The sequence below is a fragment of the Tenebrio molitor genome, chromosome 1, assembly GCF_963966145.1.
Source record: "Tenebrio molitor chromosome 1, icTenMoli1.1, whole genome shotgun sequence".
Taxonomy (NCBI): domain Eukaryota; kingdom Metazoa; phylum Arthropoda; class Insecta; order Coleoptera; family Tenebrionidae; genus Tenebrio; species Tenebrio molitor.
The window spans coordinates 23,007,068-23,034,886 of NC_091046.1; the positions used below are offsets into that span (position 1 = coordinate 23,007,068).

General features: G+C 36.8%; 1 protein-coding gene across 1 annotated transcript; it reads right to left on the bottom strand.

The window, feature by feature from the left end:
• Nucleotides 1–122: 122 nt before the first annotated feature.
• Nucleotides 123–24,248, bottom strand: LOC138122160 (uncharacterized). Its single transcript, XM_069036306.1, has 4 exons — nt 24,121–24,248; nt 1,555–2,025; nt 1,156–1,470; nt 123–765 (listed from the first exon to the last, which is right to left on the bottom strand). The coding sequence occupies exons 1-4, from the start codon at nt 24,246–24,248 to the stop codon at nt 123–125; spliced, it is 1,557 nt and encodes a 518-aa protein (XP_068892407.1).
• Between the last annotated feature and the right edge of the window lie 3,571 nt (nt 24,249–27,819).

The window sequence follows — 27,819 nt, forward strand, 5'->3', positions numbered from 1 at the left end:
TTTTTCTAACACTAATATCTTATCAGAAATTTTAATAAATTCAGAAATTAGGGTTATTGTTTTCCGGGTTGTGCCGCGGTCGTCTGGATTGCTGGGTAGCTGACGTTTCAATAGCCATGCTGCTATCTTCTTCGGAGCTTGTAAATAAACTGGTTTGGTCTATTCCGTGTTGGGCTATTTATATGGTTAGTGGTGGGAGTGGTCCCCGTGGGATTGGTGGTGGGGGTGGTAGGCGTGGCTCGGTGACTGAAGTTAGTGGGGGGGTGCGTACATGGTCGAATGACGGAATTCCAGGTGCTAGAAAGCTCAACCCCTTGGTCTCTGTTGAAATTATTTGGATTTTTTCTAATCTCGATTGCTTCCCTTATTAATCTTTGATGGTATTTGGATGTTTTAGCCAGAACTACTGTTTTTTCAAGGTCCAACGTGTGGTCCTCATCTTCGAATTTGTGTTCCGCCAATGCTGATTTCTCCTTATCATACTGCTTGATGGCCCTACTATGTTCCTTTAATCGACATTGTATTGAACCTCCTGTTTGTCCGATGTAGCATTTCCCGCACAGGCATTCTACTTTGTAAATCCCTTCAGACTGGAACAGGAGGAGTTTATCCTTAGGTGTTGGAAGGATCTGAGAGATTTTCTTTTCCGTGGTAAATCTGGTTCCAATGTTTCTCTTCTCCAAAATTTTCCTAATACGGTCCGTTACTCCTTGTACATATGGGAGGCAAGCAAATTTCTGGTAAGTTTGTTGTTCGGTGTGTTGTCTAACTTTTCTTGCAAATCAAATGTCCCTGTCCGAGAAACCATTGCATTTCAGCGCCCACTTAATATGTTTCAATTCCCGTTCTTTACTGTCTTCATCACAGATGGTTTCAGCGCGAGGGAGTAAAGTTTTCATCAAGGCTCTTTTCTGTTGTGGGTGATGGTGAGATTGTGCATTGAGGTATCTGTCAGAATGTGTTTTCTTTCTATAAACTGTGTGACGAAGCTGGTTTTTGTCCCGTGTTACCAACACATCCAAAAAAGGAATCTGGTTGTTCTCTTCTATTTCCATTGTGAATTTTATGGATGAATGGAGGCTGTTCAGGTGGTTCAAGAATTGATCTAATGATTCACGTCCATGTGGCCATACAACAAATGTATCATCCACGTACCGTTTCCAAAGTTTGGGCTTAAGTGGAGCTAACTCAAGGGCTTCCTGTTCGAAAGTTTCCATGAATAAGTTGGCTATGACCGGAGATAGTGGGGATCCCATTGCTGTTCCTTCCTTCTGTTCGTAGTAATTTCCTTTCCATAGGAAGTATGTTGATGTTAAGCAGAACCGTACCAATTCCGGAATATCTTCCCGTAATCCTTGTGTTATCAAATTCTGTTTGATTATCTCGACCGAGTCTTCGACGGGTACGTTGGTGAACAAGGTAACTACATCGAAGCTGACCAAGATATCTGTAGTGTCTAATCTCACATTCCTGATTGATTCAACAAAATGTAATGAGTTTTTTACGAAAGAATCTGTGTGTCCTACGTATGTTTGAAGATGTTTAGCAAGATACTTTGCCAGATTGTAGGTAGGGCTTCCCATAGTGGACACAATTGGTCGTAGAGGGCATTCTTCCTTATGAATCTTCGGGAGTCCATATAAACGGGGTGGTCTGGTAGATGATGGTAGAAGGGCGCGCTGTTCCTGTTGGGGGATTGAGGATTGTTTAATAATTTCTCTGGTTCGACGTTCTATTGTAGGTGTGGGGTCTTTCTTTAATTTGGTGTAATGTTCGGGATCTAATAGTTGGCTAATCTTGTCATTGTATTCATCCTGGTCCATTATGACGGTTATGTTGCCTTTATCCGCTCGTAAGATGACGATGTCCTTATCTTTTCTGAGTTCACTGAGTGCTTTTATCTCATCTCTACTAAGGTTTCGCTTAGGTGGTTTGGATTTTTTGAGGATTCTGCAAGTTTCAAAACGAATCTCTTCTGCTTCTTCCTTTGGCAATCCGTCATTTACCAACCAACCAAGATTGCACCTGAAAATTTTCAAACTCACACTTGACATTTGTTGCTATTTGTATTCCAATTGTTTTTCACGGCACACTTGAAAATTTCTTAATAAATTGAACCACAATTAAAAATTGTTTTCTTTTTTTTTCAGTCAGCTATGGACCAAACGATAACTTTTAATACATCGTTAGATTCAGAAAAAAAAAACAGACTGAGCCTAAAAAACTACGTGTCCATTAAAAAAAAAGTTGACTATCGTAAGCTACTGAAAATAACGCCAAAAAAAAATTATTTTATGGCTGCTTCGTAGCGCATGAAAAACCATATCTTCGGTTTTTTTGTTTATTGAAATCGGATAATAAGTAAAAAAGTTATGGGTTGAGGCGTTTTTTATCAAACAGCCTGTATTTAACGTACTACATTTATCACGTAAATTATTATTAATGCAATTGAAATTAACTGCGTTATGCGTCAACTGTTTATTTATTGTATAAGAAGTTCTTTGTTGTTAGCAAGTGCGCATCCAAATACTTACATTATTAAAATTTCAATTACCGATTCTTTTTTTCGGTAGGTTGTATTTTTGAAACCCGGAACATAGCAAAGACCTCCCCGATTGATTTTTTTTTTTTTTTGAAATAATCTGAATTTCTTACATCCAAAAAGCCGATTTTACACGTCGTTAAATACGAAACTATTTACAAACTGAAAAACGCCGCGCTTCGTCGCTTGGCGGTGCGTCAATGGATGTCGGGCAAGCCTATAAATTATAATTTGCAACTAAAAAAATTTCGTTTTTCGTGTTTTTCTGTGTATTTGCTGCAGTCGTAGAATCAAAATCCGTTCACACAGGAGAAAAAACGTATTTCCAGAGATGTTTTGGAATGCATGGAAGTATTTCTGGTTGCATATTTGCAATTTGGAAATGTTTTCCAAAACTCGGTCAAACAGGCAACAGCCTTTAGTCCAGTCAAATAGGGATTCAACCTCGGAATGAAAGATAATAAGCTGCAAATTTGTATAAACCTTTGTTTTGACATTTTATAATTTGGCTCAAAAGTCTCATAGAATCTCGTGTACGCGAGTCAAAATATTGAAGGTCAAAGGTCGCAAAAATGGGTTTTTCGTAAATATCTCGTTTCTTTTGCTCTAAATGACATTTAGGGTTATTAGAAAAGTTGTAGAGCATGAAATTCTCTACAAATTTAGTCTTAACCAATATTTTATACATTTAACGGTTCTTGAGATAGAGCGCGAAGAGTGGGGAGCGTTTACCCGTATGTGTGATACTGATAACGCTAGGCTTCATTACATACATACATTAAAAATATTATAATTATGAAGAAACCTTAGATATTTACTAATAAATACATCATATTTCTAGATATTAATGATATTATTTATAAATCTGCTTTATTAAATTAATACATAATAAGATTGTAGTGACCCAGTTTAAAATTTAAATTTTAATTCCCGGTACCGCCACGAGAGCGCGCCAAATGTGAAGGTACTAGAGGCTAGATTAGGAACTAAGGGATGGGGTTGGCAATTCTGGGGAGGTTGGCGAAGCTGAGGAAGAGCGGAAATATAGCGGGGATGAAGCGGTCTCTCGCGCGCGTGGTTGAAGGGGGGTAGGTCACTTTTGTTTGATTTTTCGAAACGAACACACCTTGCGAAGAGCGATCCAATATTCCAAAAATCTGTAAGTTACATCTGAACCGATTACACTACCGTTCCGAGTAGATATTTTGTGTCCCCGTGAAGAATCCGGCGTTTTTTTAATTCACCTGTGTAATTTATCCCACTTTCGTTGCCTTTTTTTTGTGTTTTGTTTTTGGGACCAGGACCACGTGGTAAGGGTATGTTGTAGATTTCATTTTGTTGCATGCTGTTTCTTTAAGAAGCGCCCATTCGTTAGTTTTAAGCGTTATCTTTCTCCCGGGAGGTTAATTTTTTTTAGCAATCTGGTAATTTCGAAAATTCGGAGCCGTCGTCCGAACCGCGTGCGTCCATTTTGGTTTTTTTTCCCACTCACATTTTCTAACGGCACTCGACCCGCCATTTTCTTTTTGTTTAATATTGCCAGCGAGTATGGTATTCCTTTTTAAAGCGTTTTATTTTATCGTTATTTAACCTCGTGTTTTGTTCTCTTTTATTTCCTCATTGTTTAATGTGCGTTTTGTTTTGGTTATGTTATCATTGTTTAATGTTGCGTTTTGTTTTGCTTATGTTATCATTGTTTAATGTTGCGTTTTGTTTTGCTTATTTTATCATTGTTTAATGTTGCGCTCTGTTTTGCTGGATTTTCTCATCGTTGAATGTTTCTCTTTGTTTGATTGAATTAAATTCGGTTTTTGGTTTTTCTTTGTGTTGTTGCTAGATTTCGAAAAAGTTAAAGTTAAAATGTTGTAAGTACGATCACATGGGGGCTAGGCGACATTCAGGAGGTCGGAGGGGTTGTTTAGTCAAGTTTCCGTGGGGGCGACGGTTATGTAGGACCGTATAACGGAGGTGGAACAAGTTCTGCTGTATGCGACTCTGAGAAGCTGACGTGAAGCCCCCGTCGCAGTTATAGGGATCTCGGGAGTTTGTCGGTAAACGGTTGGTTGGGGAAGGTGGAACAAGTTCTGCTCTACGCGACTCTGAGAAGCTCATCGTACAACCCCGAACGCTAATATCACTCGGAATTGGTCGGTACACAGTAGTCCGACACGCGATACCCCGAGTACCTATAAATGTCGCTGCTTTCAAGATGATTCAGATTATTCCTTTGAGTCCCCTCGCGGCCGAAAGTTTGTTACCTCCAGCTCTAAGCTCCCGTTGGCGTACCTTGACCGCGTAGTTCCGAGTTAAACATTGTTTTTGTCATTAATCGAATTGTAAAATATGAGTAATACCTGGGATACGGTTTTTGAAGAGGGTTTTTCATCCGTCCCTGTCTGTAATAACTGCACCATAATTTGTTTACTTGTTTTGCAAGCGTTAACTGTCATTTTGTCTGTCATGTGCCCGTTTTTCTGTTATATTAAATATTGTTGCATTCATCTTGTCGTTTATCTTTGTGATGTACTCAATTAGTTAATTTCTTGTACTTCGTTAAACTTAATTTCTGTCCTTTGTATTCGTTTCAATTTCTTTTTCATCAAAGTTATTACAGACATTTTTAATAAAAGGTATTTTGCGTCTCTCACATGTGTGTTTTATTTGCGGCACTCTTCCAACTGGAACCCTCACCGTTTGCATTCCGAACCTTTTCCGCCAAAAGAAAATCACAACGTAGGGCTCCTCCGATTCGATGACGATCACGACCACATTTGTTACCGTTTTGCGCAGGTTCAAATATTTGGCGGAAAAAGTAATGTATTCAAATCATTACAAGATATTACAATGAAATAGTTTAACTACATTTTAATTATATTTTTTATTTACCAACAGTTTACCATAAATCTATTACGATGCAAGTTTAAATGTGAGGGGAATTTTTTCTGTTATTTTTATTATTAATAGCAAACATGCAGCTTAATATTCCTCTTGTTCGTCACCGTCTTCCTCTTCTGGTCGCTCAACTTGAATTTCCAATTCATTATCATCATCCTCGTTGTTTGTTACATTCTGACATAACCACTTTCTTCTTTAAGATCATCTCGATATGATGAAGCATTGAGGCATGCTTGTCCATTACACTGACCACAAACTGAGGAGCATTGCAAGCCTAATTTTCTACATCCGCAACTCGAACCACAGCCTTTCTTGCTTGCAAAATATCCTATAGCACAGTTCTTCTGGTGCTGGTGGTAATAATGTTGTTGTCGGTTCCAGGATGTCATTTTGCAATATCCACCCCCATTCCTGGGGTTCTAAATTATTTCCTAACCAAGTTTGGATTTGGTAGTAAACATGATTGAGCGGCTGCACTTGTAGGTGGAAGAGATGATAACTGCATCGGTTTGTTGAGTCTTGTTGATTTGATGAATTGTGTATATCGAAAATTGTCAATATTGTGTTTTGATTTTGGAGCATTATACATTTCTAAAAAGACACGTACCCCATTTTCAAAAATGTTTCTAGAGGACAGTTTTCTTGCTGAAATACTTGAGCTGATTGATCCAAATTGGAATGTTTTTCAAACATTTTAATAATTGATAGTATGATAGTAATATACCTAGGTTTACACATTTCAAAGAAAAAATACTTAATATCTTTCCTACTTAAAATATATTTATGATAGATAAAAATATAATTAAAATGTACCTATTTAAACTATTTCATATTAATATAAATTAAGTACCTAAATATTATTAAAAGGATGTCTGATTTTTATGAATAATACGGGGTGATCAAATAGGACTGTTTAAGTTGGTAACACTGAATTGTATTTTAAATCGTATAACAGGAGTAATTTTCGGTTGTTGATGGCTTGTCATTGTTAATGCTATACCTACATCAGATATTTGTCAAATAAACCAACAAAACATACCCGGTTGCAGTGTTATAAATAACCGAAATATAAAATTTTCTTAGTTGTACTGCCAACTTAAACAGTCCTTTTTGATCACCCGGTAGATAGGTATCTATTAATATAATACGTATATTAATTAGTAAATAATTAAGGTTTCTTCATAATTATAATATTCTTAGTAAATAATTAACTTTATAAATCGTACAATGTATTGGAGTCCATAGTTGACCTAGCGTTATCATCATACATACATACGGCTTAACGCTCCCCACTCTTGGCGCTCTATCTCAAGAACGGTTAAATGTATCAAATATTCCTTAAGACCAAATTTGTAGAGAATTCTATGCTCTACAACTTTTGTAATAACTCCAAATGTCATTTAGAGCAAGGGAAACGAGATATTTACAAAAAACCGATTTTTGCGACCTTTGACCTTCAATATCTTGACTCGCGTACACGAGATTCTACACTGACCGGCAAAAAAAGTGGGACATTAAAAAAATTCATTTATATTTAAGTATGTACGTTATTTTTTTTATCCCAAAAGTTTATTTTTGTTTTATTTCCTATTCTCCACAATTTTCTTTTGATTTACTGGGTTTTACCTTTCAATTGTTGAGTTTTTCTTAAATCTTAAAAATCTCAGATGGCGTTTATTTTCTTTCGTCCTAAAAAAAAGCATTTCTGACATTGTTGTCATGGAATTTTCACAAATTTGTTATTCAAGTTGTCATTTTGTCATTGAAATGCCATTATCGCAAGAAGATTCTGCAAGAGCTATAGCTCTAGTCCACGTGGGCTTCAGCATTGGCGAAGCTGCGAATTCTCTTGGTTTTGCACGATCCAGTGTCCATAGAGCCGTACTTCGTTTTCGTCAGACTGGAGGATACACCAGAAGACCTGGATCAGGACGTAAAAGAAGTACAAGCGCTCGTGATGATCGATACATTACGATGCTTAGTTTGAGAAATCGGCATATGACGACAGTTAAGATAAGAAATCAACTGGAAAGGGTACGAGAGGTCAACGTGAATGAAAGGACTGTAAGAAGAAGACTTGGCGAAGCAAATTTAGGGGTCTATCGACCAGCAACTGGACCAGAACTTCTCAGAGGTCATCGGGTTTCCAGATTACTTTTTGCACAGGAACACTTAAATTGGAATTTAGAGCAATGGAAGTCGGTACTCTTTAGCGATGAGTCGAGATTTGCTCTCCGATCTCCAGATGGACGGGCGAGAGTTTGGAGAAGACCAGGAGAACGCTATGCACCTTGCAATTTTTCTGAAAGGCTCAGTTTTAATGGAAGATCAATTATGGTATGGGGAGGTTTTTCTTGGGAAGCCCGTACACAGTTGGTTTTTATTGAAAGAGGCACATTAACAGCCCATAGATATATAGAGGAGGTCCTACAAGACCATGTCGTGGGTTTTGCCCAGTTAGCAGGTGATGGTTTCATTTTCATGCACGACAATGCTCGCCCACATACTGCTCGAATTGTAATAGATTATCTTCATGATGTAGGAATTGATACAATGAACTGGCCAGCACGTAGTCCCGACTTAAACCCCATTGAGCATCTATGGGACGTTGTCGGTAAACAGATTAGAGCGCGGCGTGGTGAGCTGGTGTCTCTTCAAGAGCTTCGAAGAGTCGTGCAAGAAGAATGGGATAATACGCCTCAAGAAGAAATTCAGCACTTAATCGAGTCAATGCCACGAAGGCTAGAAGCTGTAATAAGGGCAAGAGGCGGGAATACCAAATATTGAATTAAGTAGAGGCGTTCATGTTCCTTGTTTATTTATTTTTTATAATTGTATTTTTCTTTTCTGTTGTTAATGTGTTAATTGAAGCCTTTCAAATGACATCTTTGTTAGGTGGTATATTTTTAAGAACAGAATACAAGTAATGACATCATTTTTACTTAATTTTGTAATAATGATTTTAGTATAATATTATTTTTCTTGGTGTCCCACTTTTTTTGCCGGTCAGTGTATGAGACTTTTGAGCCAACTTATAAAATGTCAAAACAAAGGTTTATACAAATTTGCAGCTTATTATCTTTCATTCCGAGGTTTACCCCTTTATTCGCCTTATTTGACTGGACTACTTGTATGTCCAACCTCCGTCTGTTACAACAGTAAGATGAATCTTTTATATTCTGAAGTAAAATCTATTTTGCGTTAAAATTTGATTAATAGTGACAGTTGTTTGACGTTTATAGGCTGAGTTAGCAAAGGTACGAAAAATCTGACACTCTCAAAGATATAGCTGGCCTTTATCTAAGTATACAGGGTCTATCAGAAGGGGCGGACCAAAATAATACGGTGAATCTTCTGGGAATAATAGGAAAAATGTTCAAAAAAATCTTAAATAGTAATTAGAAAAGAAGCAATTTAAACTCACCAATCCTGTTGTTGATGTTAAGTTACCTACAAATTAGTTTTCCTGCTTTATTTGTAACTATGGATGCATTTCAAATGATGCATATGCATTGTTGGGTATCCGCATTGTTTGTGCAATGACGGACGTTTTTAGGTTATAGCATTTTTCAGGTTATAACGGGCTTTCAAATAAATTTATATTTAGAGCAACCTATGGAAATTCAATTGTTTGCAACATTTTTCCAGCGTATAAAATGACACAAGAAACGTCTGACATTTTAACGAAATAAAATTAGGTTAGAAAATATTTTTAATTTTTGTAGTGCATTCTCCCTATTCCCCCTCCACGGAATATGACAATATGAAATTGGGAAAAAGCTTACTATGTAACCTGTGTAACTTCGGGGATTAATTGGTTACCTTCAAAAATTACTTTACACTGTTAACAGAATTAGAATGTCGCCTACGCCTACTCTAAATATATATTCATTTGAAGGCCCGATAGTATTTCTGCTAGGATGTTCCCTATTGGGAAAACGAACTGCGTATTCCTGAGCAGCAACTGTGGCACTCTCATCACACTTTTTAAGGTAATTTTATATCTACACGCGATTGGTTAATTACTTAATTAACAACGTTCTTATTTTAAAATCCAATAAGGATGGATTTTTTAAAATATTTTTCCTATTATTCCCAGAAAATGATGATTTCACCGTATTATTTTGGTCCGCACTACCGTGAGATCGAAAAAAAAAGAGTATAATCCTATCAAAAATAAATTACTCCCTATGATTTAGGGATATTCGTTACTGGGTTGCCATAAATTTGGTTAGGTTGGAGGCTATGTGGTTTCTGGTGACAAACAAAAGATATCGTAACCGTAAGGCAGCGAATTCCTTGTAACAGTTGCATATGGCTATTTCTCGCTAAGTGATGGATGTTTTTTCGTTTCACAATCAATTTTGGTGTCTGGCGGCATATTTACTTGGACTTAATCTCTCAATTCATAGTAACCAACCTTAAGCATTCAAAACTACTTTTGAAAATTCTAGTTACACACAACGTGAAAAATGTTATTTCCCTAAAAGTTTGAATTAGGGAGTAATTTATTTTTGACACGAGAGTAGTATTGCGAGCAAAAAAAGTGGGACATCAAACTTCTGTCAGTTTTGAAAAATTCGATGTACGGTTGGCTTCAACAAAAACGGGAACTGTCAGAAAAAGTTCTGTCAGATTTTATTAAATTCTTATATGTACATAGTTTGAAACGGTCTTTCAGAATTTAGTTTAAAAAACTGCACTTATGTGTCAGAAATGTCAGTTATGCAAATGCAGTACAAATACTGTCAAACAGACACAAATTGACATAAATTGACAAATTAAATTTCCAATTTACATTAGGTCACATTTCATTTCCCGTTTTTTTTTTTAAGCCAGCTGTAGTTCAAGCTTTATTATCATTTTGCCTTTGATTTTTGTCGTAGAAATTTGACCATTATTCTAGCTGACAGTTTAAAAATTTATTTTATACTCCTATTTTACTTTTCCAAGTGCCCTCTTCTTTTGAGAAAGGTAAATTTTGATTTGCATTAAATAAATATTCACTACGTGCTTACTTACACTCATTCCCTACAACCTACAATACTTAATGACAATGTCGATCAATTCAAATTAGGGTTAGAAACAGGTAAGGGTAATTTCACAGTGAAAGTCAAGACATTGATGTTGATGTCCCACTTTTTTTGCTCGCAATAGTACCTAAAAAATAGAGTAGGCGTTGACCAAACATTTCAGTTGGCAATTCGTGAGGTTTCAATTAACAGATGTCAGTCTTAAAAGTTGTGTTAAGCTTGGTTTATACTATCGGTCTTGTAACGGTCAGATCATGACACGGTCACGGTCAAGAAGAAGAGAACAGTACCTTTCTTTAATATTTCACCAAATTCCTTCCATATTTTATTCTTATTCTTATCCATGTTGTCGGATGTTAGAATACCTTTTGTCATTTGTCTGTAAAATTATACAGTTCTGCGTGCCCTCGCACCAGTTCTATTAGCCTTTCGTCCATATTCTTTGCAAAACAACTTCACTCTTTACTGTGCACTGGCGTAGTTACCTACCAATGTTTAGGTATATGAATGGATGATGAGTGTTTTGATTTGATCGTGATCATTGCTTGTTCAGACTTGCGGTTTCTGCTTAGACACGGTCACGCCACGGTCTCGGATCGCTCAAATATTCTTCGCCAGAATGAGCGCGGTCATTTGACCAGAGCGTGTCTTAACCGTGCCTCATAATATGAACACTTCAATACAAAATGCATGTTCTAATATTTGACTTGACCGTGATCAGACCGCGATCTGACCGCGACCGTACCTATAGTATCTTGATTTTCATAAAGAATTTTGTGTGACCTGTCGGTTGTAAAAGAATTTCCTCAGCTAGTGCAATGAAACAATGAGATTTAAAACTCCCGCACTGTTATTATTTAACGTCAACGGTGAGCAGGGAGCACGCGCACGGTCCTTGTTTATTTATAGATCGATGCAAGATCCAACGATCATCGATCATCGATCAATCAATATTATCCAGAGAGGTTGTTGTCGGTTGTAGGGGCTCTTATTGTCCAGGAGTAATTTCATGCACAACAGACACACGATAGAGAAAAATGTGCAAATCTTTTTTAAGGATAAGCTAAACTGTACCAAATGATAGGTTAGTTTCTTGGGTTAATCTCTGCAATAATTCTTTGTTCACCCTCTTCAATATTTTCAGCTGACCTTTTTGTCGGTTGTCTACTGCCTTTTTTGCGCAGAACACTACCTTTTTCCAAAAACATGTTTTCTTTATACCATACTGTTATTAGGATTTATCAGTACTCAATGCTTGATTGATATAACACCTATAACAGTCTAGGCCGTTATTCAAAATTATCAGACCGAGGCCGTTATTTTTGCTGTCGTTGCTACGGTTACCGCACAAATGACAACTAAATTTAATTTTTGCAGTAAAGAGAAATGTCAGTCTTACAAATAAATCATCGTTAAATGTTAAGTATTATTGGTATAAAGAAAACTATTGTGACCAAAAGTTGGCCAGTGACAGCTCCGGGCTCTCAGGGGGTTTTCGGGGCATAGGGTGTGGGTTCACAAAATGGAAAATGGGCGCCAGGCAGCTATTTTTTGAGCTGGTTGTTAAGCTTGTCCAGCTGCCGGGACAAGTGCTCAGTATTCTCTGATACTTCGGAGACAATACAAATAAAAAACTTAATTCCTTGGGAATTAAATAATTGGTTTATTCAACTTTAGGGCCAACAGTCCAGGAAATAAGAAGTGCTTACTTAAGTGTGCACTGGTCCGTGGAATTGGCAAACGCTATTCTACGTAGTTCTGTTCAATTGGAAATTTCGAACCAGTTCACATTAATGGTCTTATTAAATACACTTATTCTGGTCTTATTAAGAAAGCTTTCCCTTACAGGTGACCTTGTAACTTATCTGATTATTTTGTTGTGAATAAACTTAAAATTAATACAACACTCCGATGTAAATAAGAAAGAATTTGTTACATATGTGAAACGAAAAAGAAACGCAGTCTCCTGCTTTTATAAATTTACAACGTTAAATTAACTTTTGATTCTATGATTGGAAAATGTCTGGCAGTGACCCTGACATTATAGTTTTACAAAAAAAGTCATAAAAACTGCGGTCGGAAGAGTTCCGAAAATTTGACTTGACTATGTGAACTTTGCAAACTTTCTGAAAGTAGAAGAACTGCTAAAAATGATTGAAGTGCAAAATTGAAAACTTGAAATTTTTGAAATCTTGTGAAAAATCTGAAATGTTTGAAGTATGAAATTTTACAAGTATGAGACGGTTCTAAATGTTGAGAAGCGGGAAATTTGAGGCGCAAATTCTTATGATTCCGCAATAAAATTGTGCGACTTATCTTATGCCGGTAACGTGGTGTGTCCTCGATTGCGTCCTTTCGACTTGCGGTACGGTACTGTTCCTTTTCGGCGTCACGGCGTGACCTTGACGATATTCATTAGTCCTTAACGAAACGATATCCAACGAAACGATGCGTGGTCCGACGACCTTAATGAACGATATGCGGTCTGGCGATGACCACTCTAAAGAACGATGTTCCCAAAGAACGATCGCCCCTGCGAACGATATGGCGACGAATCGCCCTGAAGAACGATATGGCGACGAATCGCCCTGAAGAACGACCCCTTTCCGCTGAAAGGGGTTGCTTCACGATAAATCGAAGGAGGACTTTCCGGTACTCCTTCGCGGTACGGTACGGTAATCTGGCTCGAACTACCCCTCTATCTCGCTAGATGACGAGGGGTTTCTCGACCACGGCAAAACGGTAAAACGGTACGGTAAATCTTCGGGCTCCTCGACGGCCCCGAAGGCTGGCAGCGCCGGACGATAAGCGCCATGGCGTTCGGCAATCCACCCACAGGGATGATTGCGGATCCCGAACGCCAAGCACGTGATTCGCGGCTCGCGACTTGCGGCACAGCCGCCCGCTCGGCAGACGCCGACCGAGTCCTCTAATTTCCGCTCGCGATGGTTTTTTTTGGCTACCCCCGCCTCTAGGATATCAACACGAAAGATCTGGACCTTATTCCGTTGGGCGATAAGGCGTCCCGGTAATTGTACTGACCGCGCATCCCGATGACTACTTCCGGCGGTTCTACACTTGCGCGCTTAATGACAGATGGTCGATCATGGCGCCGGTTTGTTTACGTTGGACGTCACCGATCGGAAAATTCAGATGTTGAAGCGGTAATGTGTCGGTGAGCCCACGCGTAATTCACGACAGATGTTGACGGCTATTTCCCGCAGGATCTCGAAAGGTTCAACACAACAAGGATGAAGGAAGAAGGTTGGGGAAAAGAAGAGAAGAAGATAACTTTCCGGCAAGTCACGGGAACAAAAGGGAATCGGAACTAACTTTGCCGTACGGTTACCCGAGCTGAGAAGAAGAAAAGAGGGATTGAAGGAAAAGGAAAGGAGAAAGAAGAAAAAAACGAACGATAAACAGATAGGCCGCAGCTAGACAGCCTAGAGGCGTGAGGCCACCTCAGCCTAAAATTTAGGGGCTAACATGTGTTATTCCAGCCGCCCCAAAACTGGCTGGCACAAGGACTCTACAAGGAAAAAACTCTAAATGAAAACCGCTAAAGAAACAAACGAAAACTGAAAGTGAACTGATCAACAAAAAATGAACCCTGACCCGATAAACTGAAAATGAATTGACTGACGGCACAAACAAACTGAATTATTTCGAAATGAGCGTCCCGAAAAAGGTTACGGCAGGGTGGGCGCGTCGCGACGTCATGTGCCATGCGTTGTCTTGCTTGTTCCTGATTTTCGAACAGCGATCTATTAGTCCCGCGAGCATAAGTAGGACCTCTAGGCCTCCTACTCCGGCCAAAACGAATAGTGGCAAATTGACCTGCTACACTATAAAACAACATACGGCCGATATGGATAGAACAGACTCGTCTGTTATATAACCCATACCGGCCTAATACCGTTATACAGGGTGTCCCAGAACTGGCTCCCCAGAGAAAACAGGCATGTGCCGACAACAAAAAAGACTCTAAATTGACTAAAATAAATTTTCTGCTAGCTCAAATTACCGAGTTACAAAGTTTTTAATTTCACCAATCCCGGAAGCTCGTCCTCAGGTATTACTAAAAAATCTGATCGGTTGCTAAACAACAACAAAAAATCTCTGATATCGCACAAATCAATAAAATGTTTGGGCAACTGGAATTTTGACGTTTTCCGATATAAAAATTCGTTGACGTTTATCTGTCATCAACATCAAGACTTGACAATTGCAAAATTCGAAATAAAACAATAAAAATGGCGATTCTAAAAAGAACCATTTATTTAAATAGGTAACAATGTTAAAGCAGATGTTCGAAATGACCACCATTCATTTATATGCACAATTGTTCTCTACGTAACAAACTTCTTGTATAAACCATTCACGATTATTTCAAATTCGGACTATCTATGAAAATCTGACATTTTAGTTGGCAGTACTGTGATTTGTCTTAATAAATCTATTTTAGGTTATAATTCAATCGAACACTGCTCCCAAGTTGCTACATTTTTTAAATAATTGAACGCATTAGGAACAATAATCGTAAAATTGTAATTGGAATGAAACATACAGTTAATTTCAAAATTATAGAGTACACCTCATTTTCTACAGTGTGAATTGCACTTACATTTTTTGTCAATGATCAATGTCAATTTTGACAAACAAAATGCAAAATCTAACCAAAAACGTGAAAGTGCTCATTCTTTCTAAATTAGAAGAAGGGTGTTCGATCCAGAGGGTAGCCCAGTATTATAACATCACGAAGAGCACCGTGCAGAAGATAAAACAGACAATATTATGGTGTTCTAAAACATCAGTGACATTTTATGTTGTCAAACTTACCTAACCTATGTAAAAAATATGACGCTCAAATTTCAAAAAGGCATCTTTACATGTGGAAAAAATTGTAATCAATCGACTTCTTGATTTTTGAGGTGTACTCTATAATTTTGAAATTAACTGTACATATTTGTAGGGCAGTTCTGGGTAAATTCTTATTAACTAAATTAATTACGGAATTGACAACAATGCGAATATTTCAAAACGAAACGTCATATGACAGGACCTGACGCCAATCTAACAAAAAAATATCGCGGCCTCCTGCGTGTTTAAAATCGTGAACGGCATATAGTAGCGTTAGTTTTCATTTCTTCAGTAACTGAAACAAAGCCTCCTGAATTCAAACTCTCAGATCAGCCTCTGAATTTATGGGCCGCCGATAAATGATTCAGATCTGGAGACCTGGCAGGCCAATGATGCGGTCCTCCTCGACCGATCCAGCGCTGTGGATATTGGTTATCCAAAATTTCCGGAACGTTTCCGCTAAAATGTTGGAACCAGTCATTTATGCGATAAGCAAAAGGTACAATTTCAAGTAAATCAGGTAGCTCGGTTCCAATGAACTGAGCATATCTTGCCCCCGTTAATCTTGCGGGGAATTCAAACGGTCCAATCTAGAGGCGCGGATTCGGAATTTTAACAAATGGAAGGATCCACCACGCTTATACTTGCCAAACGATCGCCCAATAGCCCAGTCCACAAATTAACAGAAAACCTATGTTGAAAACCTCTGAGAAATTATTCTCTTGGATTTTCCTCTGCCCAGATATGAAGGTTGTGATAATTGGAACAACCTTACCGGCAAAATAGCGACTCATCAGAAAACAGTATCCGTGACAAGAAGTGTGAAGCATCGTTTTGGTTTATTAACCATAGATAAAAGTCTCGCCTAATTGGATAATCCTCTGGCAGAAGATGTTGTACTCATGTATAGTGGTATGGATGCCTCCTATTATCAGCTAGAACTCTCTGCACCGAAATCTTGGATAAACCCATTTCACGAGAAACTGTTCGAATACTCCGGGTGCCGTCTTCCTCAAAGACATTCAGTACGGCTTCCTCGTGTTCGACAGTCCTTACATTTCTTGGAGCACCCCTAACTTCTTCTTTGAACTGGCTGCATCTGACCCGTTTCTCGACCCCGAGCGATTAATTTCAGGATTGTTTTGTCTTTGTGGAAATTGTCACGGTACAACCTTACTGCTTCACGTGCATTGTTCCCACATCGCGCAAAAGTAAGAATCATATCTACGTACTCAGAGGAAGAATACATGTTAAATGATACACTTGAATTAAATATCGCAGCGAAATTCTATAACAAATGTCAAACTGACGTAAACAATCATTCTAATAAATGTAGTGGACCAAATCAAATGGACAGAATTATAGAGGTTTACGGATAAAAAGGAAACCTAGGCAACGCAAAATTGCGATTATTCCACCTTAATGATGCTCAACTCTAATTGGTCAACTTCAGAATGTCTTTTCTCGGTTATCATTTGAGATAGGACTTTTTTTCTTCAAAATACACGTTAATATATTCGCCCTAAGGCTCCCTTTTTTCTCTGGGGAGCCAGTTCTGGGACACCCTGTATACTATTACGCATTTGTAGACTTTCTGGGCAAGTTGTTGGTTAAGTGCCTTGAAAGTTTGGAAACTTTTGTGAAATTCCTCAAAAACTCGAGGTGTCGAATAGGACCAAGCCTTTCTCTATTGCTAAAGAAACACTGGAGAATGAAAATTTGTTGCTCTAAAGTGAACATATTGTAATAGCAAATTTTAATAATCAATAATTCATAATTACCAGTATAATGACATTTGAATTAAATTTTTACGTGCTGCCAACTGAAGTGTATTAATCATGGCAATCTCGATTTTTTTTATTTTCGATCGCACGTTACTAAACTCCATCCATTTTCCATTTTCAATAAACATTACTGTTAGGGAATTGTCTTTTTTTGTATTGCAATGAAAGTGTTTTATTTTTTCTAATATTGAACATCCAAATCAAAGCGGGCGTTTTGAATTTGTCAAAAAATTTGACACTGTCAGATTATAATTATTGAAAAACATACGATTAAGTAGCTATATCATGGAGGCCACAGGCAGTGTTACAAAGAGAGATAAAACAAAGTGTTCACCGGTGTTTTAAAAACATTTGCCAGTTTACGTTTAACGGAAATTTTTGCCGTATGTTGATAAATCCACATTTAATTTAAATTGATTTATTTAAAATGTTAGCTTCAATCTCCTACAGATATCTGAAGGAAAAATACGGAGTAATTTCTGGATCGGGGCCACAGGCACAGAATGGAAAGGACGCACAGTGAAGAAATATTTGCGCCGTTGTGCGCTTTTTTTAATTACAAGACCGCCACGCCGACCTTCAGGCTTGACTTGAGAGGGTTTGCTCCTGAGCACTATTCATTTTGAATGTATCTTGCTTCCACTCTGTGTCCTGCTCTGAAATCTTTTCGTTAATATCTGTTTATGTTTATTAAGGTACACTTCTATTAAAAAAAAAGCGTACACGTATTGAGAGCTACTGTAAATGGGGATAAAATTAATTAATCGTTTCCAAGAAAACGTATTACTGACATTTTGTATGTATGTCAAATGTGTGAACACTGTTTTTTATAAATTTTTAAGTTGTTGTTAGATTGTTGAGAGTAGCCGTTTTCCATAAATTTGTGAATAAAAGTTTAAATTGTGTTTGTAGTAATTGGTAATACTTGCCAAATAAATAAGGCAAAACATTTATACACATTAAAATCTCTGAAGAATACATCGATCAAATCCAGCTATCATCACGGGTTCTGTTACAGGTTTCTAAGTAACAACAATTAATAGATAGGTTTACGATATGGCAATCTAGCCAAAATTGTGCTCACTACGTGTACGCTTTTTTTCTGAATAGAAGTGTACACCTACTTGCTGGTTTCAATGCCTGTATGTAATATTAACCTGTAGATACCATATTTTAAGTAAAATATTCAAAACTAGTTTACTTTGCTTGATTGCGGGACTCGATCAGAGATTTGTCAAAAATGACAATAATCGTACTATGGCGGACAATAAATTTAGGCCGGCAAATTTCTGACATTTCAAAAAAGTCAATGCAAGCGGCCATTTATTGTCATTATGACTGATATGTCAGTTTGTCAAACTGAAGATTTTCAAGCTGTTTGGCGTTTCCTTCGCCCTTTTCGTAATTTACAGATCATGACGCACTAGCATAACTGATTTGTAGTAGCACTTCTCTCTGGTGCACGCTTCTTTTCCCAATTTTAATTTTGATTATCGCTGTCACGATGACAAGAATGACAAAAATCGTAAATGGGGTTAGTTGAACATAATGCCAGCTTCATATTTTGATGTCAAGCCAATGACAGGCCGGCCTAAATTTATTGTCCGCCATAGTACATTACAACCTCTTCAAAATACACATACTCTCGTGTCAAAAATGGATTACTCCCTAGGATTTAGGGATATTCGTTACAAGGTTGCCATAAATTCGGTTAGGTTGGAGGCTATGTGGTTTCTGGTGACAAACAAAAGATATCCCAAAAATGTAAGACAGCAAATTAATTGTAACAGTTGCAAATGACTAATTTCTCGCTAAGTGATAGATGATTTTTCGTATCACAATCAATTTTGGTTACTGGCGGCATATTTATTTGGATTTAATCTCTCAGTTCAAAGTAACCAACCTTAGGCATTCAAAATAACTTTTGAAAATTCTAGTTACACACAACATGAAAAACGATATTTCCCTAAAAGTTCGAATTCTAGGGAGTAATTTATTTTTGACACGAAAGTAACCTGAATTATTATCTGTGACATTGCATTTACAGTAGAAAAAAGTTGTATCCTATTACACCACAAAAGTTACTAAAATCACTAGATTTAGTCGTGTATATTGAGTTTAAAATAGACTTAATTTGCCAAATCACAATAGTGCCAACTAAAATGTCAGATTTTCATAGACAGTCCGAATTTGAAATAATCGTGAACAGATAATACATGTGTTTGCTATAGGTAGATTCAAAAACTACTCGACCGATTTCGCTGAAATTTTCAGTTTGTTCTTATTACCTAGTATCGGGGTCAGTTAAGGAGTGGTTTGAATAAAATCGATGAAAATGTCTGAAAATTTTACAGCTTCTTATTAGTGCTGAGCACAGAAATCACAGACAATTAAACTATAGTTTAATTTATAATATACAGTATGTCCCCGGATTGAGTTTACAAGAGGAAAAAAATTTGTATTTTTGATTTTACGTAAAAACTTCAGAGGAATAACATTTTTTGCTTCATCTGAAACCCCGATTTCCGTTATTAAAATCTCAGAATTGATACACTGTATTCTTAAATTCACATTTTTTGTTAAAATTTGGACTTAGAATTAATTTTTATGTTATAAATTTTATTACAATTGGCGTGGTTTTTTGACAAACAACTTATTACTGTTTCAAAATGTTGTCTTTAGAACAAAGAATTTATTTAATCCAATGTTAGACCGGTTTTTGTCACATAATTACAAAATTTAATGAAAAATTTCCCAACAGTTATGTATCAGGCATGGGTGTTCAGAAGCTTAAACTTCAATACAGGGTTCAGTTATGTACAGAAAACAGTGCATAGTTAATAAAATTGTTTTATATTCAATTATCATTTGATTTTTTCAAAAAAAAAGGAAAATATTTTTTCTGCATTTTCTTTGATTTTAATGTTAAGTCTTCCTCTGTATTGAAAAAGACTTTTTAATAACAGAAATGGGGGTTTCAGATGAAGCAAAAAATGTTATTCCTGTGAAGTTTTTGCGTAAAATCAAAAATAAAAATATTTTCCCTCTTGTAAACTCAATCCGGGGACAACTGTATATAATTTAATTAAACTGTAGTTTAATTGTCTGTGACAGAAATGCTGAGAGTGGTTTGAATGAAATCCGCTAGGCAGCGCTAGCGCTGTTTGACCGTTTGACAGTGTTAATCCAAGAATGGATTTATTCAAATTTCACCTGCTCTTGAATATCGATAAAATTAAGTGAATTTCATACATTTGACAGAATTTTGTAAGTATATTCTGTTGTTAAATTGAATAGGTATGCTCCTGTCATTGTTGGAACTATAAATAAAGTTTGCACATTGCAAAGCAGTAAAATTCACAAAAAAAATGAAGCACCCGCAAAGGGCAATGTTTTGTTTCAATGGTTTTATTCTCATTATTTTCTGGAACTACAACACAATCAAGACATTTCTGGAAATTTACACGATCAGGTTTATTAACGTTGTGGAATTAATAGAGCTTCAAAAAGAGTGAAATTTTCATTAAACTGGCTTTTGCAATAACGATAAGCAAATCACAAGGTCAATAGTTGCAAATATGCGGATTGAATTTGGAGAATACATGACAAGAACCGAGGATGGAGAAGAAAAACAAATGGAGAGATAACAGAGTTATACGGGGTCATTATAAAACATTGTCTCATCGCATTAGGCATTGGTAACGTAGTTGAATGTGCTGCAAGCTTTATAACATGAGTGAGACTAGCATCGCCGATAGGTAGTGCTGCTGACGGTAGGGTAAATTTGTCTACTAGTTTGTCTAACGTTGCGAAGTTAGCGGCACATCCCAAATTTGTGTGGGTGTCCAACGCCAACTGCGATGGGACAATCATTTATAATGAGTAATGACCCTGTAGTTAGGAAAATTTAAACGGTGATAGAACTCATCAAAACAAATTACTTTTCTATTTACCATTTTTTCGAAAACTCAAGTTAATGCTCGAATTTATTTTCACCGTATTCCGTTTCATCGAGTCGTTTATGGATGGGACGGTGAAAGATCAACGGCTTCGTACGAAAAACGTTAAGGCAAAAAAAGTAAATACGGCAAAAACCCAGGCGGATAGGTCTTGTAAAAACTTACTGACGCAATTTAGTCACGTCTTTCACCTGCATGCGGCCGTGTTTACAATTTATTAGAAAGTGAATTTCCCGTAATTATCGTTAAAAATGGTGCAATACACTAATCCGGAGTTAACAGACATAGTGCTCATCTACGGGGAAGCTTTATTAAATGCTGATGCAACCAGGCGTTTGTATGTAGGTACATGAAGAGATTTCCCGGTCGCCAAGTTCCCTGTCCACGTACCTTTGTGAATTCTGTCCAGCATTTAAGGGATTATCACAGGGGATTATGGTACTTTTAGTCCTGTTGCATTTTGTCAATGGCTTCTTCAATGGGTAGAAATTGACGAGTTTTATCGACAGCTCGTTCACCGGACTTAACCCTTGTGACTTTTTTTATGGGGCAATTTAAAACAGAATGGGCCGTATGATTTCCCTTTCATTAAAGTTAAAGAACGTCGTTAAATTGTTTTGTCTTTGTCTAACATAGTGCTTGGCATATCCTCTCACTTTGTCTAATCAATTATTTAGCTAATGAAATACTTCATACGGCCCATTGTGTATGAGACTCCAGTTCACACCGAGGCAATTCGATAAAATTCTGACATGTTGATGAGAACTCAAGCTTCTGTGGCTCGAAGGGCACACAAGAGCGTGCATCGATTACGGAGGGCGTCATTTCGAACATTTAATTTAAAGGTTAGTGCCCTTGATCAAGTGTGGTGCGTAAGTTCAATGTCACTCTCACTTACTACGAATAAAGAATTGGTTTTTGCTTGACTTTCTAAGTTTTTATCTTCTTTCGCTTTAATGTACGCGCGGAGACATTGGCGGGGACTACAATTTACGATCAAACTAATTAAAATTTTATCTGGGTTTAGAAAGATTTTTCAAAAAAAAATGGTAAATGCTAGTTTAAAAAATAAATAGCGAGATCTCCTCGAGCCACTTCGTCTTTCGGTCCCGGTCCCTAGTATTCTGTAGTCTACTCAAGTCAGTCTCCTGTTTTGTTAAATTGGATTAAAAATGCGTGAGCATTGTCCTATTGGAAACTAATAAAACTGACAATGACGCAGTTTATAACCTCAAACTTAGAAAAACATAATCTAATTCAACAGACAGTTTTACTACCAACTTAAATTCACTTTTTCCATGCCCACCTCTTACTATCGTGTAAAAATAAATTACTCCCTAGGATTTAGGGATATGCGTTACTAGGTTGCCATAAATTTGATTAGGTTGGAGACTATGTGCTTTCTGGTGACAAACAAAAGATATCCCAAAAACGTAAGGCAGCTAATTAATTGTAATAGTTGCAAATGACTAATTTCTCGCTAAGTGATAGATGATTTTTCGTTTCACAATCACAATCAATTTTGGTTACTTGCGGCATATTTATAGTCTGTTTTTTCCTGCAAGGCTCTGCTAGCAGGGGATGTATCTGTCACATGTGTTGTCATTTCTGCTTTTTAAAAATGAGTGAAAAGTTCAAAGGCAAACTTACCGTTAATGAGAAACTGATGATTCTTAATGTCTTTAAAAGACTAGAACACGATCATCCTCAGTTTAACAAAACTGTTTTGTTAAGCAAGTGTTGTTGCGAATACACAGGTGACATATCTTTTATTCTCTATATAAATGAAGACTAACAGAAATACTTATCAAATAAGTCGTTCTGTGCAAACAGTTAAGAGTTTTGGCCGAGGAAAAAAACACTGGCACCCTTAGACCACCGAAAGTACCTCAACGTGAAGATCTTTTAATTTTAGAGGAAGATCAAAAGTATTTAATACGACGAACTGTACACTAGTTCTTTTTCGATAATCTTACCCTAACACTAAATTTGATTTATGCCAAAATATAACAAAATGAAGAAATTCCAAAAATGAGTAGATCCAAGTTATATAAGGTGTTAAAATCTCTAAATTTCACGTGTGTAGACAGCAAATTGAGATTTTGATCAATTAAAAGCGTAATCTTTACAATTAACAGATTTACCAAGAGAGCTAGGAAAAGTAAATTATTAGATAGAGAGGATTTTGTAATGTGGAGAAGAAAATATTTACGTCAAATAAAAGAATTGCGAGAGCAAAAAAGAAACATATATTAGACGAAATATGGGTGAACTCGGGTCATGTCAGATCTAAAATGTGGGTAAATCAAAACGTGATGAGCAAAAGAGAACTGTTTAACCAAGATTCGTCAACCGGGTTAAAAAATCCTAGTGGAAGAGGAAAACGTCTTATAATGGTACACACTGGAAACGAGAAAGGTTTTCTTAACAAGGGGTTGTTAGTTTTTGAAGGAATTAAATGTGGAGATTATCACGACGAGATGAATTCTGAAAAATTGGAAGCTTGGTTCACTAACATTTTAAGTTTGATTCCTCAGAACTCAGTAGTGTACCTACTCGTAGTACTACACTCACCGGCACAAAATTCGATCCATGCGCATTATTTGAATTAACTTTTTTAATTAAGTTTTATTTTATTTACCATATTTTATTTTTGGTTAATTGATGAGTTTAGAAGGATTGTAACTCAATTTTAACGTAATTAAACCAAAACTCACATTTTATTTCTCTAATAACAAAAATAATACAAAACCTCTTAAAAATTTAAGTCGAAATGTAGTAAACTAAAAACTCATTATCGTATATAGCCTCCTCTAGCTTGAGTTACAGCTTCCATTGGTCTTGGCATTCCTTCAAGAAGGTTCTGAATGACAGCTTGGTCTATTTCTTGCCCTTCTTGAATGACTGCTGCACTTAGGTCTCTCAAGTTTGCAGAAGCAGGAGTTCGGACTTTAACTCAATTGCTTAAAAATATGCTTAGTACTCCTAAATAGTTTAGTTTAATTGCATTTAATTTGTTCCAAACATTATTAATAAAAATAATTTACGTAAAATGTCTTTCTATGAAGGCAGCTTTTATCGCATTTCCCATAAGATTTTCAGGCAATGGTGGGTCTTGTATTTGCAATGCTGGAGGATCGCCTTCTTCCTCATCCAACCAAAGATCTCCAGGCATGATTCCTAGATTATGTAAGACCACACAGGCAGCTATAATCCTCAAAATGTTACCTATTTTGAACTGAAGTTTGACGTGGAGACATGGAAATCTTCTTTTGAGTTTTCCATTTATTATTTCTATGATCTGCCTTGTTCCTTTTAGGGCATTGTTATATCTTTCTTGTGCTTCATTACCAGGATTTAAAACAGGTGTATGCAAATAATTTGTTTGTGGATATCCGCTATCTCCAAGTAGAAGCCCTGGTATCTATCTTCTTTGAAATCGTAGTTTTACGGAACTGTTTTCAAATATCCTTGAATCATGGGTTGAACCTGGCCAATGGACGACAATATCCAAAATTTCAAGTTGTGGTCCTCCAACTATCTGGACATTTAAAGAGAAATACGTTTTCCTATTTGGGTAAATTTCTGCCCTAGGGCCTCCAGGACTTTGAATAGGGATATGTGTTCCATCAATTACCCCTATCACGCCGGGGAAACCCGCAATTTGATAGAACAATTGGCGATTAGCATCCAATTGGGCCTGGGTTCTTGGAAACTTTATGACTTGACCTATAATCTGTTTCAAAATCAAAAATCCACCAACACTGCATTCTACTTTGAAAATACAACCGACAACGTCACCAACTTTTGTTTTTAGTGTGTCTGCAAATGTCAGAAAAAAGTGGGGTTACGAAAGAAAATTGTTGGACAGTCGTTTTGGTCGTAGTTCATCGTGTTTTTTATTCTCATTTTATTATTTCACTCAAAAGGTATGATATGGTAGCTACCACCATTTTGTAGGTACATAATAATTATTTTGTGTTATGTAAATAAACTCAACAGTTCAATATCAAATTATGGCGGGAGGTAGGGCCAACCCAAAAAAATGAAACTTATTCTAGGGATTTCTTTTTTTCTGCCAACATAATTCCACAGGTGGTGGATTTTTGATTTTGAAACAGATTATACAGGGTGGTCCCGATATAACCTGCCAAAAAAATTCGGGGTCATTAGACGGATATAACAAGTCTAAAAAACCCCTTTTCATTAGGTCCAAAATAATGGGGATAAATTAACCCCTATCCACAACCATTCGACGCTGCTGACGACAAAATTACGTACCTACTCAGGAATTAATTGTTGGTGTTTGTAAGGATGACAGTATCTAAGCAACATAGGTACCTGAATCGTTTATGACAAATCTCAAATCTGACAAACTAACGGGTCTATTTTGTAACTCTCAACGATCATCATTACTAAAGGATCCCTCGTTAGTTAGTGATTAATCGGAATATAGTGATCAAATAGTATTTTGTAAATTTTGCTTCTCGCTAAATAACGTAAATTGACGTCAGCTGTCATCGTTAAATAGTTTATGCATTTTTACTATCCACTATATTTCGTTCGTGTTGATTTGTCGTATTAAAACTTGCTCTTGCGAGTTTTTCTAGCGATGAACAGAGACATATTAATACAAGTAGTGGCAGAATTGGAAAAGAGTACTTATAAGCTATTATTAACTGATCGGTACAAAACATAGAGATCGTGATCGATTGTTAAATCAATATTTAAGAGATGTAACTGATTCGTTCTTTACAACAAAAGAAAATTTCAGAAAACACTAGCGACTTAGTAGGGAGGCTGGACAAGATTTGTTTTTAGAAATTTTACCTTACGTAGATAACGGCGGAGTCAAAAAATTCCTAAAATTTGTAGTAGCCCTGAGTTTTATGGCTCACGGCAGTTACCAAAAGCCTGTAGCCTGTAGGAAGCAATAAGCAATGTTTCAGTCCACAGCCTTTATGAAATTGTACAAATTATGGTATTTTATTTTTTTTTTACTTTTATTACATATTTTTATTATTCCTGAAGAACATATTGTAACCTTTCGACTTCCTTGACTTTTCCTCGATGATTTTTTTTTTCTCCCTCATTTGGTGTATTGTTGGTTGCCGCATTCCCTCGGATGTTATTTTTGCGGAAAAATACGAAACAAAAATAATGAGAAAGAAATATTTATGGATCCTACGTTGTGTTTTATTTTTCATTTTGTTTAATTAGGTTCTAACGAGAGGCCGTACCTTCGGAAGGTTTTTCCAAATAGAATTAAAACGATTGAGCACACTTCACTTAAATTTTATTTAACAAATAATCGAGTGTGGTGGTGTTTGGTCCCAACAAATTATAGAAATAAATAAATGAATTTAATAGCAGAAGTTGGTGGAAATTTGACCCAATGAAATTTGACTCTCGGCCCACGAATTGAGACCTGACTCATGAACAAATGACTAAGCTGGGCAAATATATGAGTTTATGGCGCGAACAGCCTTATACGAGTTTGAGATGCGAACTATGTGATCCGATTTAGGTTACAATTATTTCCCCAATTAAACTTAACCCGACGCGATGCCCTGGAATCTCATAGATCACCCCGGTCTACTCCGGTGGTCGAAAATAAAAGGGAAAAAAGGTTCTAACAGGGCCAAAGGGTACCTCTCTTCACGTGTCAGCTGGCCTAGCTTGGTCGCTGGCCCCCTTGGGGGTGACGCGGCTAATTTTGTGCTCTTACGCCGGACCACAGCTTATTGACTGCGACGGACACTGGCGGTAGCTTCCCGAACTCGAGAATCCAAGACATAAATAATGAATGGAAATGTTTTATAATAATTGCATACTGGTTCCCCCTGACAAGAGCACGTTTCCCCAATCGGTAAATGCAAGAAGATCACATACTTCGCGATAAAGAAATTAATATAAGATTCTAAAGAGTCACGTGGTCATCAAAAGCACAAAGAAAATAAGATAATCTTTACTTTAGAACGCTAAAGAACTAAATGCTGTTTGACTAATTAAATCGCGACTACAAATCGTGTACAAGAATTAGATAAATAATTTACCTTGTAAATGTAAAGCACGTGGTCACAAAATGTCTGCTGGAAGTACTGAACGTACCTCCGGCTACTTTGGAGATCAAACCCCGAGTGAATCAAAAAAGCCTTGTTTCCCGTCCCGCAATCGGTTTTATCATTTCTGGCGCACCCCACTTTCGCAACCCCTACTTGACCAACGTGACCAATCAGCTCGGTTCTACTTTACGCCGATCGCGACGCCTTTTCGAAATCTCTAAAACTTTTGAAATTACAGTTTCCGTTTTTCCACCATTATTTTAAATGTTTAAATTTAGACTTTTGTTAGGACCAGACCGTATATACATAATTTGTTGTTGAATTAGAACTCTGAAAAAGAACACTAAATTACTGACTCTATACAATAATAAAAATCAGCATCAAGAAACAAACACAATTAAAATGGAACAAACCGAATTAACAGGAACACTGAATTACCGACTCTATACAATAATAAAAATCAGCACCAAGAATTAAACAGAATTTAAATGACACAAACCTAATTAAAATGCAACAAACATAATTAAAATAAAACAAACACAATTAAAATGAAACAAACATAATTAAAATGAAACAAATTAACCTTATTTTGAAACCTAAACTGGGCTTGAAACGCTGTTACGCAAGTGCCATTTCATGCAACTAAGTTCCGTTGTTCTGCTACTTCTAAAAATTGTTCTA